General features: G+C 32.3%; 1 protein-coding gene across 2 annotated transcripts in view; it reads right to left on the bottom strand.

The window, feature by feature from the left end:
* The window catches only part of LOC143231068 (ran GTPase-activating protein 1-like), a 60,789-nt gene that overhangs the window by 37,683 nt on the left and 6,157 nt on the right, over nucleotides 1-16,949 (bottom strand). For both annotated transcript variants that reach the window (XM_076465596.1, XM_076465597.1), the window contains exons 3-9: nucleotides 13,021-13,080; nucleotides 11,008-11,187; nucleotides 10,016-10,150; nucleotides 8,867-9,025; nucleotides 4,131-4,244; nucleotides 3,140-3,239; nucleotides 2,177-2,261 (exon numbers count right to left, since the gene is read on the bottom strand). In XM_076465596.1, the coding sequence (XP_076321711.1) occupies nucleotides 2,177-2,261; nucleotides 3,140-3,239; nucleotides 4,131-4,244; nucleotides 8,867-9,025; nucleotides 10,016-10,150; nucleotides 11,008-11,187; nucleotides 13,021-13,080 (833 nt within the window). The remainder of the gene's footprint in view (nucleotides 1-2,176; nucleotides 2,262-3,139; nucleotides 3,240-4,130; nucleotides 4,245-8,866; nucleotides 9,026-10,015; nucleotides 10,151-11,007; nucleotides 11,188-13,020; nucleotides 13,081-16,949) is intronic.

Genomic DNA, 16,949 nt, shown 5'->3' with positions numbered 1-16,949 from the left:
AAGAGGCAGTTTCTTTTCCCAAAACTTGATGGCCAAGAAAGCAGAGGAAGAAACAGAAGAGCCAGACACAAGAGAAAAGCTCTCACTGAGAGCATTGATAATACTCTGTACATCAGTAACTTCCTTATCAGTGGAGAGCAGAATAAGGGGCTGGAAAAAATATATCCCATTGACCTTCAGAATTTTGTCCCCTATGATTTTTGAATTGGTGGAAGAATATATACTTATCGTAAACTTAATCCAAGATTCCTTTTAGCTTTGATGTCTAACCTGTCAAACACAGGCATGGACCTGCTGGAAAGCAATGCAGTTTGAAAGAGTTGGAAACATGCAAAGGTTATCTCAGGCCAGTTTTTGAGCCTTCCATGCCTTCTGGCAGACAGGACTCCATTATGGATGTGGATTCCATGATGAAATACTGTGTCAAAGTCTTGGAAATGGAGTGAGCAGCTGCTACCATGCAGTTATCTATTGATGGCAGAACCAAGACATGAAAAAGTTGTAAAAGAGGGCCAGTTGGCCTTGTCCAGCTTTCTCCAAGAATGTGGCCCGGGTGTCATCAACCACAGCCAATCTCACTCAAAATGATAGGAAGATGATCACTGCCCTGCGGGTCACTGTCAGCACTCCAAGAAAAGTGAAGGGGAGGGGGCAGACAGATAGATCGATAGCAGTAAAAGACAAACTAGGTGCATGAAAGTAAGTGTAAGAACCAGTATCAAAGAGAAAAATGTTAACTGAAAGCAAGTGCTCTACAGAATGACCCCTGCCATCAATATCAGCACCCTCCTATAGGGAATTGTGTCCATTTAAGTTTCTCAGGATTAAAAACAGAGACAATATCTGCTGAACAAGTATAAAGAGAGAACAGTAATGGTTTGAGACAAGGAAATACAGATGACTACAACACCAGTTTTGCTGCAAACAAAGTTCTGAAACAGAAAATATTCGTTCCTTCTTTGAGTTTTTTGGTGACTAGTCGTTGAAAATAAAATAAACAACGGCAACCTTTGAGCAGTCTTAACAGTTAACTGAAGAGAAATTCTCTAAGTACACAAATAATGCACAACCAGCAATACATTTTTCAAAGATGACTATATTTTCACATCTAGTTCTTTTTTTTCAGAATTCTCACACATCCCATGGTTCACAGATGTACCAGACTTAGAGCTTCACTTGTACTTCACTAAGATGGTCTTACTTCTGTCTAGTCCTCTGTTTGTGGTGTGAGTGACAATGATTTCTTCCGAGACAGCATGCAGTTACCACAACCAATGCTTGCCAAACTGAGCAAAACATACAAGGAATGTCTGACCAATTCTGCTGACATGAAAAGAAACAACAACAGGTACAAATTGATGTTGCCTGCCAGGAGATATTTGCTGTCTGAATTAGAGATCAAAGCCTTGATATTTCTATATTATAATCAAAGAAAGTGTACAATGCAATCTCAACGAGACATCTGACTGCATGTCAGAAGTAAAACAAATGGGGTAAACAAGAGAAGGCAAAAATATAAAAGTAAAAAACACATACTGCTGTTGCAAAGAATCAATAGTTACTTGGTTTTACTTTTTTGTTCAGTCTGTTTTTATTATTTTATTATTATCATCATCTTAATTTAGATGTATTAAATGTTTTTTTTTATATATTTATCACATTTATTCTGCACTCAAAGCTATATCTATCTGCCGATTACATTGGACAATAAAATTGTAAATTTCTACTTTGAATGGTATAAAATGCAACTGAATAGCAGGTGTATTCAGTTTTTAAGATATCAGTAATGTGAGTTAACAAATTTTATTTAGTTAAATGTAACTTACTTTTATGTACTTATTAACATTACACTTCATTATAAAGTCAGTGCTGCAAAATTTCACAAAAAATGCACATTCTATAAAGTAAGAAATTTTACCTCAGATTTACAAAGAAATTTTTTTTTTTAGCAAATATAGACTCATACAATGGGATGGCCAAAATTTTTTAAAATGTTAAACCTTTTTTCTTTATGAATTACAGTTGAAAACTTTATACTGATTTTAAAGGCCATTTGTAAATATAAAATGTTAGTAAACATTTTTATGTTATGTAAATTTCTCAATGCTATACAATAACACTAAACTATGTATACAAACATGAAACAATACAACAATAACTTTCATATCATCCTCACCTCAATGATCCAAGTTTTTCCAGTTTTCCAATAGATTCCATTACTCTTTCAATCATTTCACAACCCTCATTACCAAAATGGTTTCCTGAATTAGAATATCTCCATTTTATTTTCTATCTCTCCAATTTTAATACATTTTTGACAGTAATAATATTCTATAAACACAAAACAAACTTTGTTTTTGTTATTGAGCGCAAAGTTACATAATGGGAGTACCAGTGCTATGCCCACCACATGTATCAAACCCCAATTTTTTATAATTATAGCCCTCTGATTTACTGCTGAGTACAGTGTCAAAAAAGTGTGTTTAGATAATTTCATCTGCACAATTTCATATCTATCCATACAAAAACATAACTGAAACTCTGCTTTAGTAGTTAGTAATACCTCACAAACACAGTGAAATAAAACAGCTTGCCATTACACACATTGCACCATTTTATGCATCTGCTGGTTAAACTGACTTTATATTTAGCTTACCTTCCAATTCTCCATGTCACATTTAATTCAGTGTAACTCAGAGATAACTCTTCAGCAAGTTAAGAGCAAAACTGAACGTAACTTCATTTTTATGGTAAATAAATTAAATAATGTAATGTAAATAATGTTAGCCTGCTTTATATTGAAAGTTTTTTTTTCTTTACTCAGGATGACTTTGGATAGATTTCACTTCTTTCTGCATGTTACATCAATACAAAGCACGAATGCTACAATCATTATTAAGTAATTAGACATCTAAACATTAATCTTATAATCCAACAACTATTTAAGCCATTTACACAAAGATGATTGGAAGATTTTGTATATCACAATATTTATTTAACTTGTATATCATTTTATATTTAAGCACATTTTATTTTACCTTTAAACATTAGAATTTACCTTATAACCTATGATTAACTTTTTTTTTATTTAGTAAATATTCAAAAATAAATGCAACCAATAATAAGAATTATGACTCACCATCCAGTTCCAGTTTCTCAAGGTTTTCCTTTCCTATCATTGCTTTAGCAATGGCTACCCCACCTTCGGGACCTATTTCATTGAAACCTAAACAAAGGTCCTGAGAGAGAGAAAAAAAAATTAAGTTTTACTCTAAAGTTTTAAAATATTTAAAATTTTTTCTACTAATCTGCCTTTCCCCAACCTAGTAAATATCATTTTTACCTCTCTCTCTCTCACCTGGTGGCACAGATCTGAACTTCCTAATCAAAAATGTATCCTTAAAATATTTCCTTGATTCACAAACAGCTAACTTAAGATTTTTAAAATGTGAAATAAACAATTTATATGATAACTTATTTACTTTAAAAATAATTGTTAAAATGGGATAAACTTGAACTTTATATGTCAGAAATATTTATAAAATTCAATTCAACAAGATTTCACAATAATTAAAATATTTTGAATTGAAATTAAGTAATAAAAAACCTGTATCAAAAATAATGAAGATACTTCTTACTTTCAATTCAATATTACCAATTTACATCTTTAATCTGATCAGTTTGTTATTAATGAATTACTTGAAACAGTCTCTCATGCATTATCCTCACTGAGTACTTATAATATAATTAGTTGTCTTTTCAGTAACATTCAACAACCAGCAGATCAAAGGAGGTGCTTAGCCTTCAAATAAACTTACAATGGCTCATTAACAGCAGGCAAGAAAATTCCTGTTATGTCTGATTACAATGATAAGTAATAAAAGTTAGCCTATCATTAACAATACCTGTATAAATGTAACCAACATCATTTGACGAGACGAGTGAAAATGGTTTCAGAAGTACAATTTCTTCAATTCTTTTCTAGACTAGTATTTTAAATGTAGGTAAAAATGATAAATTTTTCAAACAATCACCACAGAAAAGTTAGAAGTAAACTGAACCAACATAAATGTTAAACACACTTAACATTTTAAGAAAGTTCCTAACTACTGCACGTGCACGATGCTTACTTTGAGTCCATACTGACTATCCGCTAAAGCTTTTCCAACAGCTTCAGCACCTTGAGTCTTGATAAGACAGTCTCCAAAGTTAATCACTTCAAGTTTTTGTAACGAGCTAAGAGCCTAGAAAATGAAATTATCAAGGTAAATATGTGCAATAACAACAACAAATGCTATGAATGGGTTTTATAATTCATTTTTTCACTGAAAAAAAAGTAGTGTTGTTCAAGTTTATTAGAACATTTCATCAATCCTGTAATTTTAGTTCATTGTGTTTATAAAATAAATAAAACCACTGTAGTTTACAATGTTACTTTTAGTGCCAGTCATAACATAAAAATTTAAGATTTTTGCATTCTGAATCTATCCTGCAGGATTTGTTTTTGTTTTAAATACTATTTACTACAACTAATGTAATTATGTATCATTAAATGGTCAAAACAAAAAGGATTAATTCCCTCTGATAGGGTTAGAGTAAAGTCTTTGCATGATGCTCAATGGGGTTCAAGACACAATGCAAATGGCCTTGGCTGTTTATTAAGATTGGTTGGTTGGTGTTTTATGGCACAAAGCAGCTAGGCTATCTGTGCCAAACATCTAGTAGAATGTTAAAATTAAAGTAAATTTAGTAAAATTCATAAAAGGAAATTAAGGCAAAACAAAACAAAGTTTTTTTTTAAACAAACAAACATTAAAACCAATGTTTACATCTAGTCTACAGCAGTAAGAGAAAAACTATAGTAATACAAGTTGTAAAGGACTTCCTGTAGCATAACTGTAATTATAACTCAACAGGAAAACTGATAGGTAAGTACAAAAACCACTGTCAGTCACCTGAAGTTGGCCTTTTCAGTCCTAATTCAGAGTTATTTGATGTTATGGCCATTTTCACAAAGTAAACTAATAAAAGTTTTAAACGATTTGCAGCAAAATTTTAATTATAACTCATCAGGATAAGTAATGGGTAGTTCAAGCAGCAACATTAGTCACCTGAAGTTGGCCTTTCAAGTCCTGGTTTCAAGTAATTTGACATTACAGCCATTTTCTAATTTCAAATCGAACTAGATGGACTTTGATTCTTAAAAGGAAATCACATTAAAAAAAAGAAAAAAGGTCTAATGTATAAATTACAAAACTTATATGGCATTAGAAAGATTAACAGCCTTTAAAACATTTCCAAGGTGGACACTGTCACCATCACCAATAACACTGTCTAACATTATGGACAAACCTTGGGACATAACATGTTTAAAATGGTGTCATCGTTGAGAATCATAACAACGGCAACAAAGTAAAATGTGGCTTATTGTGACCTGAGTATTACATAGACTATACACATTGATGCATCAGTCCCAGATAAAAAAAAATGATGAGTTAAAAAACTGTGACCAAAGCATAGCCCAGTTAAAACAACTTCCTCTTTCCAATACTAATGGAAGCAAGATGGCCAAAGTCCAATATAGGGTTTTATTTGGAAAAGCTTGTTTTCATGTTGCTCACTCCAAGTTGACTGCCAACTGGCCAGGAGCCGAGCCTTGAATACAGAACCATAGTCCATGTATGGATCAAGCACAGCAGTGATACTACTAGAGCAGAGATTTAGCTGCAGTGTCAGCAAGCTTGTTAATATGAATACCAACGTGGCCCGGTATCCAGAAAAACTGGATAGAAGTAGACGTCAAAGAGAAATGGGCCAGTCAGTTTTGAATATTGGTGAAAACAGAGTGTGAACCAATGTGAAGCAATTCCAAGGCCAGTAGAGAAATGAGCAAGTCAGTATAAATAGTGCAGTTTGAGTTCTGCTCATCTTCTATGTGATCCAGAGCAAGAGAAATGGCATACAGTTCAGCAGTGAACACAGAAACTGTAGAGGGGATTCTGCATGCAACCACCAAACCACAACAAACTATGGTAGAGCCCACAGAGTCACCTGATTTTGAACCATCTGTATAAATTGAAATTGAAGGATGGTTTGAAAGATGTTCAGCAAGTAACAGACAGTATTTCCAATCAGGAGTGTCTGCTTTTCTCAGATGACTTAAAAATAGATCACATTTAGGGACTGTATAAAGCCATGGTAGGATGGGCTGACCACTGGATACAGCAATGTTATCCAAAGACAGACCCAATTCATCCAACTGCATATGGATATAAAGGCCAAAATGAACAATGGCAGATCATCTGTTTTGAAAAAGTATGGCACATCGAGGAAGGAAAACACAACCCCAGGTGGGATGCTTTGGTAAGGAACAAAGTTTTGAAGCATATAATAAAGACAGTTGCAAATGGTGGAGATGTAGAGGAGGTTCACAAGACTATGTGCAAGTACTGAACTAGGGAAGTGCAGAAAGTTCCAGTGCAGAACTGAAGTCCTCGATGATAAATGGGGTCCAGCATCTTTCAGGCCAAGGGTCTGGCAGAGCCATAGACCAGTGATCTATAGTCAAGTTTTGTTCAAATAAGAGCACAATATATCTTTAGCATAGAACATCAATCCTCTTCCCAAGTGGTGGAAGAGAGGACATGGAGGATGTTCAGTGCTCTTGTACATTTGACCCGTGGCTGCTTGATGTGTGGTATAAAGGGCAACTTACAGTCAAAGATAAGCCCCAAGAACTTTGTTTCAGGGACCACAGATAGCCACAACTTCACCAATACAGAGTTCAGGATCAGGGTGAATACCCCATTGGTGGCAAAAGTGCATGCAAATGGCTTTAAGAGAGAAAGAAGTTAAAGCCGTTTGATGTGGTCCACTTCAGTAAACGATTGAGGGCAGTCTGTCGCTTCCACTCAATATACCTCATGTTTGATGACCAACATGAAATGTGAAAGTCGTCAACATAGAGCCTGTTTGCAACAGTATAAGGGAGTTTTTTTTGAGTATAGCTCAAAAAATGACAAATGCTGGTATTCTAATAAATTTTCCTAATACTGTATATCTACAATTTTGCTAAACAACAAAAACTGTTTCCCCTACAGCTTCAAGAAATACTGTCCAGAGTTCCACATATTAACTGTTCTTATTCAGCTGTTAATGTTTAATAAATGTTTTTATAATAAACATTTATTACCATGGTGGGTGATTAACTAGATAAACTTAACTACAAGAACAAATATCACTCAAAATAATTGGCTAACCAAATTTAAGATTAAACTGATTATAATTAACTAATAATCACCTGAAAATAAACAACTGATAAAAAATTAACTTCTTATATTCCAACTATCCAAGTAATAAGAATGTTTACATTATTATTTGTTATTACCATTTGTAATTAATTTAAGGTTGTTGAGCTTATTAATTAGTTTATGATTCATGAAAATAATAAATTAAATCACATGTAATTTGTAATTGGCACTATTTTTGATTATTCCAATTATTACTCTTAAGTGATAAAAATTGACAGTTAATCAACAAGTATGTTCACCAAGTACCTACCTCTATTTAAGTATTTCATTATATGATATAACAACAAACTCACAAGTGTTTTACCTGGCATAATCAAAATGGATTTTTATTAAATCCTGATGTACAAAAAAATACAATACAGTATCTAAGTGTGTATTATTTTCAGATTTAAAATAATTTCAAATGCAACACTATTTAATATACTTTATTTATCACAAACACACACCTACATATGAATCAACCTAACATTCTTATTTAAAGTAACAGAGAAATTACATTCTTAACCACATTTATAAGATAACCTCTAACCATGACACTTTTCTTTATTCACGTGCAAGACCTGTAAAGTATCAAGTTATACTGTCTTTCACAATACACAAGTCAGTACTCCTTCACTTTGTAGTAAAATAACAATGTGAAGAAAAACTTTCACAGTAGATAACAAAACTGAAACCAACCAGCTAAGAAATGCAGTTTGAAGCTAGGTCAGCTCCCACAGGTTCTGCTGGATGGATGATGGAGAATTTCATTTAAAGGAGCCTTGGTAATTTAAGTATTGAAGCTGCTATAGTTTTGATACCTTTCATCATTAAAGGTACTTGAAGGTGTCTAATCTGCCATCTAGACTTAGCACTACTTAGCATTACAGATGCATACATTTTTAATATAAAAGATCAAATTACAACCATGAGTGATTGAGAATTAAAACTTCAAGCAACACTAGTTTGTTCTGAATTTTGCACAAAGCTACACAACGACTACTTTACAGCAACATAATTGCCCTTTAATCACTTATTAATACCATAACTTGTGATAAACAACATATTTCCAAACAATATAGGTGACAGAATGTGTTGAGCAGATATACATTACACTGTTTTTGTTGTCCTTTTTATGATAAAGATCAATGAACATTTCAACTTCACAGCTTATAATAATTTTCAAATTCTCAGAATAAAATCTAACAAGTCTTTAGTTTCTATAAAAAAAATATTGTAACGACTACTGTCTAACAGAAGATTTATAGAACTAAGCAAAAATACTGTTTGTCTTCCTGTCAGATTAATCATCCTGAAAAAAAAACTATCAAAAGATAGCAGCACAGACACTACACCAGTAATCTTTAACAACATTAAAAAGTGTGTGTGTGTGTATTATAAATATTTGATACACTTTTTATTATGATGAATATAATATATAAAACCAGTACTAAATAATCTAGTTAAATGTATACACACAGCAAATTCAACCATAATAAAGTTACAGTATTTATTCAATTTTTAAGTATGTTTTTTTGCAGATTCTGGCACAGATGAGAGAAAAACAATTCACTTACTTCAGCGAAAGCTTTTGCTCCCTTGTCTGTGAAAGTATTGTCATTCAAGTTAATATGACGCAGATTAGAATTGGATGCTAAAGCAATGGCCAAGGCCTCTATTCCTTCATGGTATATTCCATTCTGTGGCATCTGTACCTCTTCCAAAGTTCCAAGAGCCTACATAAAAAATGGACATGCTTACTGCTGAAAGAATACAATGATAATTGTATGTTATCTAGCTTATTATAAAACATACTTATAATAAACATGGAGCACACAGAAAGGGTCAGAATCTTTGCTCCTACACACTGTGCATATACTAAATGGTAAGTGAAAAATTATGCAACTTCATTTGAAACCACTTAAGAAAATATCAATTCTACTATCCACACACTTAAAATAAAAAGCTACAGACTTAAAACAAAGATGTTTGTTTATAATGATTCAGCTATTCCTCAAAATAATTGTTTTAAACGTTTTGAAGCATGCAGTGTTTCTTCTTTGTTGTTGTTTTTTTAACAGAGACAATGAAAAAATCCAATAAATACAAAAATTTCCCTGTTAGTTGGAGTTTGAAAAAAAAAAGCCAAAACAAATGTAAATAATTCACCATAGACAGGTCACATTTTATTTCTGCTTACACACTAGAAGAAGGATAGTTATTTTTTTACGGTTACAGTTTCTACATTTACAGTAAGACCAAAGCCAAAAGAATCATCTTTCACAATTTTTGCACGTGCTCCCATATTACAAATAAACCCATAGATAAGCCTAAAACATAAATACTAGTAACTCTAACACCATTCTTTCATTTACATAATTAAGACATTACAAATACAGTTTGACTTCAATTTCTAAACTGGCATACTGTTGCATGTAGATATATTGATCACTTTACAATATATCAGTCACACTTTTTACAACAAAAATCCATGTAACTTATTTTAAGATTTGGAGAACTCACAACACAGATGACATTGGTAATTAATCTGTTAACTTAGCACCTTGAATGGAACCAATAAATGAACATTGGTAATGCCTTTGTTGATTCCCCGATATTTTGTAATATATTTGTTTTGTGTGTGTGTGTGTGTGTGTCATTAAGTACTTTAACTCATTTAATTTTATATAATTATTCAAAAATATACATGAACCTTTGTAATATACCTTGAAAACGGTTGCAAAAGCTTTGGCTCCTTCATTTTCTAACCGGTTCCTTCCACAAACAAAAACTTTCAGTGAGAAAGGTGTAGCTGTATTTTTGCTTGCTTTATAAGAGTCCATTAATGCCTGAGCTAACATCTGAAATATTAGGAATGCGAGTTTATTAGAGAAACAATAATATAGCATTTCTGCAATAACTTTAATGCTGTATACCAACAATAACTTATTTCTTGCATGCTCAATACAAGTTCAAGTTGCAAGAACAAACTTGCAAAAATAAAATCCTTTAAACAAATTATTTTTGAAAACAACCATGCAATTGATCCTCTAAAAGAACTATACAGACACATTCTGCCAAGTTATTCTACCATTGTTCTCCTACAATGTACATTTGTTACTAAGTATTCTATAAGGTATGTCCAAACCATTACTGATTTATGCTGACTGGTCATTTTGAACACTGTTCAAAAACCAGTTTACACTTGTTTTTTAGTTTAGATGTCTGAACAAACTGTATTCTCTGAATTGCTTTAACATTTCTTACACTATTTCCCAAATAACTCTTAATACACATAAACACACACAGAATGTATTTTAACTTTTCAGTCTAGAAATAAACTTGTACATAATATGTAGTTTTTCAATATTCAAAGAAGAGGCTGTCATATAATAACTTAAGGTTTGAGTTTTAAGTTTTTTTTGTTTTAGTTTGGCTCGGGTTATTTTAAATCAATTGAAATTTGTTGATTGGTCAACCTCGTATAAAGTTATTTAACATAAAAAAGCATACTTACACATTTAATAATTTCTCAATGTTTAGTTTAACTCATGTGTAAATAATTTTTCTTAACCTTCATGATTGTATCTTTATCAATAAATAAAAAATTCTGATAAAAGAACTAGCATGCAGGATCACACATAAATAAGGACTCAAAACTTGAGCACCTTTGGACAGGTGACATATTTCTAAAGAAAAACAACACAACATGTAGTACCTTTCCACCTTCAATACCAAGTCCATTGTTATTTAGCTTCAATTCCTGGAGTGTGAAACAAGAAGATGACTTGAGTAGAGGCACAATTCCAGGGACTCCAACTGGACCAAAAGCATTATCACTGAGATCCAGTTCTACAAGGTAAGCTGGGGCAAGCATTATTCCAGCACTGAGATAATTCTACAAATTAAGAATTTTATTTGCTTATGTTTACAAAACTCTGACAATTTTAAAAGCAAAACAGATAAATTACAAGTCTTAAAATATTCATTTGTACAATCTAATAAGTTTTACTTGATTATTTTGGTAAATAAAATGGGAAAAAAAAGAGAAATATTACTGCACTTCAGAATTTATTGTTAGTAAACATTAATATTAATTGTGATGCAAATATTGATGTCAATTATCTTTACAAATGAAAATCTATAAAAAATTATCTACTGTTTAGGTCATGTAATATTTATCATTTTTAGATATAATAACACTATGTAACAAAATTTTTACTTTTTCTTGTTCCTCGGCAGCAATTGTTATTTCTCAATTGCTTATGCCTAATGTTAATGGGAAAGACCTACTTTTCTCTTCAAATTTTGCTTTAATTACCTGGGGCCGTGTAACGAAAACATGATGGGAGACTATATTTGGGGGCTGATAAATGAAAGTGATTTACATTACAGTCGCAAATCTTGAAAAAGTTCTCACTTCTAAACATTTTTGTATAACTTTAGTATAAATGCATGTAAATCTTGATTGATATGTTGTTTTATTCAGACCTTATGTTAATAAAAATGTGCCCAATTTGCCCATTTTTACATAGAAAATAGATTAATTTCTAAATTTCATTACCCAGGTCACAAAAGCAAAGTTTGAAGGAAATAGTGGCCATTTTCTACACTTTTACATGTGTTAAGAAATAACACATACTATCTAGGAACAAAATTTGTTACATAGCATAATCTGTTTTGGAATATTGAAATTCCAAACCATAGTTCTAAGAATTCAAATCTTTAAACAGGCCCAACTTTTTTTCACTATGTTATTCTAGGAATCACTAAAATCAATTAGACTCTTTAATATTTGTTTTTTTTTAAACAAATTTAAACTTTAAATATCACTAGTTTTATTTGTCATAAGGTATACTGATAATGATGCATGTATTTTTTGTCCAAAAGACAATACCTGTTTTAAAACTATACTCGTATTTTATTTTAATTGAAAACTTAGATCAACTAGATTTCTTTATTACACCAAATAATGACTTGATGTTTCGAAAATTTTATTCAGAAGAAAATTTTCCAATGTGAATAATTATCTCATTTAGGGAAAAAGAAAAGAAAAACAGAAAAATGAGACCTATTATCCTATATTAAGAAAAAAAGTTTATTTCATATATTTTCCAATTACAACTTTATCAGACTCAAATTTTGTTTTTTATTTCTCCTTAATGGCAAAAAACATTCCCTAAATAGATGTTTCATCAAAGTGTGTGCTGTCTGTCAATTTAGCATGTATATTTCAAAACATAGAATAATACCACCAAGTCAAATTACATGATGGGAGAAACAGTGTATTAATAATTTGATTAAAAATAAAAATTTAGTGAAGCAAACTTAATAAAAAACACATGAATGTTTTCATTTTCATAGGATCAATTATATTAACAGTAAAAACTAACCTTTTTTGTATTTTCAAAAAGTTTAGTCTTCTAATCTCTTCAGTATCAAAACCTCAATGTTTGCAGTAAAAACATTTCACTAATAACTAAAGATGTTAGACCTTCATAACACTTTTAATTACCAAGAACCTCAATTCAGGAATGTTTTAATTATTGGGCATCTTGTATTAAACATTGATGACATTTTAGGGAATTCCAAAAAAAACAACAAAACTTACAAATAGACAATGAAACCAAAATTTAAGGCAAGATGGCCATTAGTAAAACCCTTCCTGGTTGTGCCCTCTTGCATAAAACACTGATAAATGTACCAACAACAAAAAGTAAGATTAACATACCAGAGCTTCAGGTATTTCAGTTTTGAGTCTTCCTGTAAACATGTCCTTCCACAGTGCTCTCTATAATCAATTAAAAATTATTACCCGTTACAATAAATTATGTGCATGTATTAATTGTTTCACTGGAAAATATTTATGCAATTTGGTCTACGTGTCTTCCAACCAATACAGGGAATACCCTACAAAACACAACTTAAAAACTCATTAGTTTCATTTTTTTTTGATTTAGTTGAAACTTGAATTTTTGTACACGACAAATCTTAATGAAAACGGCTACAATGAAACTTTGCACATCAGTTGATTGCAGATGTACTGATGATATTTTTTTACTTCATTAACAAAGTTTTACTGACACAAACAAAGACATTTTTAGAATTAAATTACCTTACTTACCTCTAACATTCTGGAAGTGCCTTTCCTTCCAGAGTTTGACCTCATGCTGTCAATAAGATGTGACTAAAAATTTCTGAATCCATCTTCCCATAATTCTCCACTACCCCATACGAGTTTTTGCAGAAGTGTCAGTGAAACTTGTACAGGTTGTGCTTTGCTATCATAATTTAGGTTTTACTGAAAACTGTAGTCTTAATGAAATTTTGTTACAGGCTAACAGAAGAGGAGGTATTTCTGGGGTAATTCTGCTGAAATTCATTTTAATTCTAAAAATACAAAATTCAAATCAGGCAGATTTACTTCTCAAATACTGAAAAGCAGAATACCAACACTGTAAAGGAGGTATGAAACAGAAGAGCAACCAAAAATACACAACTACAGAGTATGATGATGACAATCAGAATATAGCTTCACAGTAGAACCCAGAACCAAAAATAGATTTAAGAGAGAAGAAATGAAAAAGTCTTATAAAAATATTGAACACAAAGAATATTCCATAATAAGACATTCTACTCAACAAGGTATCTCTTCACCCATGATGTCTTATATATCTTATATCTTATGTCAAAATGTCTTATAAAAATATTGAACACAAAGAATATTCCATAATAAGACATTCTACTCAACAAGGTATCTCTTCACCCATGATGTCCTTTATTTCAGGCAAGGGGGTCTAGTTTTGTTATTAAAAATAATGTATTGAACCCATGAAGCCAACACTGGGATACAGCTGGTAGTATAAACAGGTAGGGTGAATACTGTGCCCAGCTCCAACACTGAAAGATACTTGGAAAAGCAGCCCAAATACATATTATGAAAGGGCATACTTCAGACACAGTGATCACTCTTCATTCATACTGAAAATGGTCAAGCCACAAAAACAGCAAAATTAGTAGCACTTGAGAAGAACTAAAATTTCCAAACAGTCTGCAAAAATTGACTCAACAACACAATGTGAATGAAAAAAACAAACATAATAATAAAACATGATTTCCATTTACATACAAACAGAAATAATTTCTCAGTCTTAGAGTGGCTTTGACAATATAGATGTATTTGAGTTGCTTAAGATAAACACAGAGTTAAAGAACATGCAAGAATAATCCTGCATGGACAAATCAATGTGAATGCATAATTTTGGAACATAAGAAACTGTATATTTCTTGTTTTGTATTGTTTGTTTTAAAGTTAAAATTATTCACAACTTCAGGGCCCCCTGGAAATGGTTAACAAAGGGAATATACAAAAGCTCATAAGATATACTCTGCATTAAGCCTTGAAAATAAATCATAGATAGCAAACAAAATCCTGAAACTCTTCAGTAATATGATGAAGATTAAATACCATAACAACATGTGGATTCTTCCCCATGTTGGCATGCAAGATATCTGTTAACAGGTAAAGAGAACAAGAAGCCAAAACCACTGCCAAGTGACATATGTAATGAGATGTAACCTGAAATTCATGCTTAAGGTGGTCAGGAACATCAAGATGAACAAGATGGACCAGCTACACAAATCATTTCCTTAATGTAGATGGAACAAGATCTTTGAAACAAGAATGATCATATAAACAACAAATGTCAATTGTCTCTTGAAACAACACTATATTCTTACAATATACAGTTACGACAGAAAGTGTTTGTACCCCTGTGTCGTAAGTAGTTTTTATCTCATAACTTAAAAAGTAGCACACTTAGGATAATGAAAGTAGAGTATATTATAAATATTATACTAACACACATCTACATAAAATTTTTATGTGAATTGAACAACAAACTGTTTATAAACAAATAGCCAAACATAGTTGGGGCAGAAAGTGTTCATGTGTCTACTTTAATGGTCAGTTGTGTAGCCTTTCAGGTGAATTACTTGGCACAATCTCTCCTCATAGCCCTCCATGATTGTTTGACAGTACTCAACTGGTATTTTCTTCCATTCTTCTTTACAGAAGGCCTCCAACTCTTGCAAGTTTTCAGATGACACTGATGAACCATGATCTTCAACTCATGCCAAACGTTTTCAATTGGGCTGAGATCAGATGACTGGGATGGCCACTCCAGAATGCTTATGTGGTTCCTCTGCAATCAGGATTCCACATATTTCGATGTGTGCTTAGGGTCATTGTCATGCTGGAAGATCCAACGACGCCCAAGCCGCAAGTTCCAAGCATCATTCTTGATACAAGTGCCTAATATATCAATGTCCTCTTCTTTTTTCATGATTCTGTTGATGCAGTGAAGTCTGCCTACACCAGAAGAGCTGAAGGAACCCCATAGCATGATCGAGCCACCTCCATTTTAACTGTTTTAATTTCGTTCACCCTTCTTACGGAAAATATTGTAAACATCACCGTGGCTGAAAAGCTCGATTTTAGTCTCATCTGACCAAAGAATACTCTTCCAATAGGTAAAGGGTTTATCTACATACTTTCTAGCATACCTCAATCATGCTTCTGAATGAACAGGCTTTAAATATGGAGTTCTATGAGGATGGCATGCTTTGAACTCAGAAGAGCATAACATGTTTGTAACTGTAGAGGTGCTTACTTCAACCCCAGTTTCCCTTACCAGTTTCTGTATGTCCTTACGTGTTAAACAAGGGTTTCAACTGACTTCTCAGAACCTTCCTCTTGGTTCTCTCTGGAATTTTGGTGGAGTGTCCAGAGTGAGGGAGGTCAGCAGTTGATCCTGTAAGCTTAAACTTGGCAATTATGCTTTAAACAGTATATTTCGGCACATTACGTTGTGTAGCAATACCAGAAAGAGACACACAAGACTTGTATTTTACAATAATTTGTTTTTTTAAATCACTGAACAGTTGTTTTCTGTTTGCCATGATGACCAAGCAGATAATGATGGAGATGGCATTAAATTGCCAGAAGCACATCTTTTACTGGCTAAATTCCAATAATTATGAACCCAGTGTCTAGTTCTGGAATGGTATAATGTAGTTTATTTGCCAAACTAAACAAAATTTTTACGGGAATATCAGTTTTTTCACATGTTCTGAACTGTACGAACACTTTCTGCTCCTCCTATTTTTAGTTATTTGTTTATAAACAGTTTATTTGTCGTTTAATTTACATAAAAATTTATGTAGATGTGTGTTAGTATAATATTTATAATATATTATACTTCTATTAGCCTAATCATGACACTTTTTATGTTATGAGCAAAAACCACTTGGGACGCAGGGGTACGAACACTTTCCGTCGTAAATGCAGAAAGAAACAGCCATGACCAAACACAGAAAAATTTGTAGGAATCAGTCAGACTAGGTAACATAATAGGAGAAAAAAAGAAACAGCAGTGACCAACTCTCACAAACCAAGTGTCTGGTTGGAAGATTGTATGTCAGGCAAAAAGACTACGAGATATGTCAATGGCTAAAATGTCTGAACATCTCCTAGAAGCAAGTAAGAAAATAGTTCATGTTATCCATTTGGTAGAAGAACAAGATGCAAAGGGTTCAAAAGGAGAAATCAAGCAACTTAAGACCAGGTTTAAAAGTCTATTGAGAACGAGAGATGAAATC

The sequence above is a fragment of the Tachypleus tridentatus genome, chromosome 10 (genome assembly GCF_004210375.1).
Source record: "Tachypleus tridentatus isolate NWPU-2018 chromosome 10, ASM421037v1, whole genome shotgun sequence".
Taxonomy (NCBI): Eukaryota; Metazoa; Arthropoda; class Merostomata; order Xiphosura; family Limulidae; genus Tachypleus; species Tachypleus tridentatus.
The sequence above is the reverse complement of the archived record's forward strand: the minus strand, read 5'-3'. Positions and strand labels throughout refer to the sequence as shown.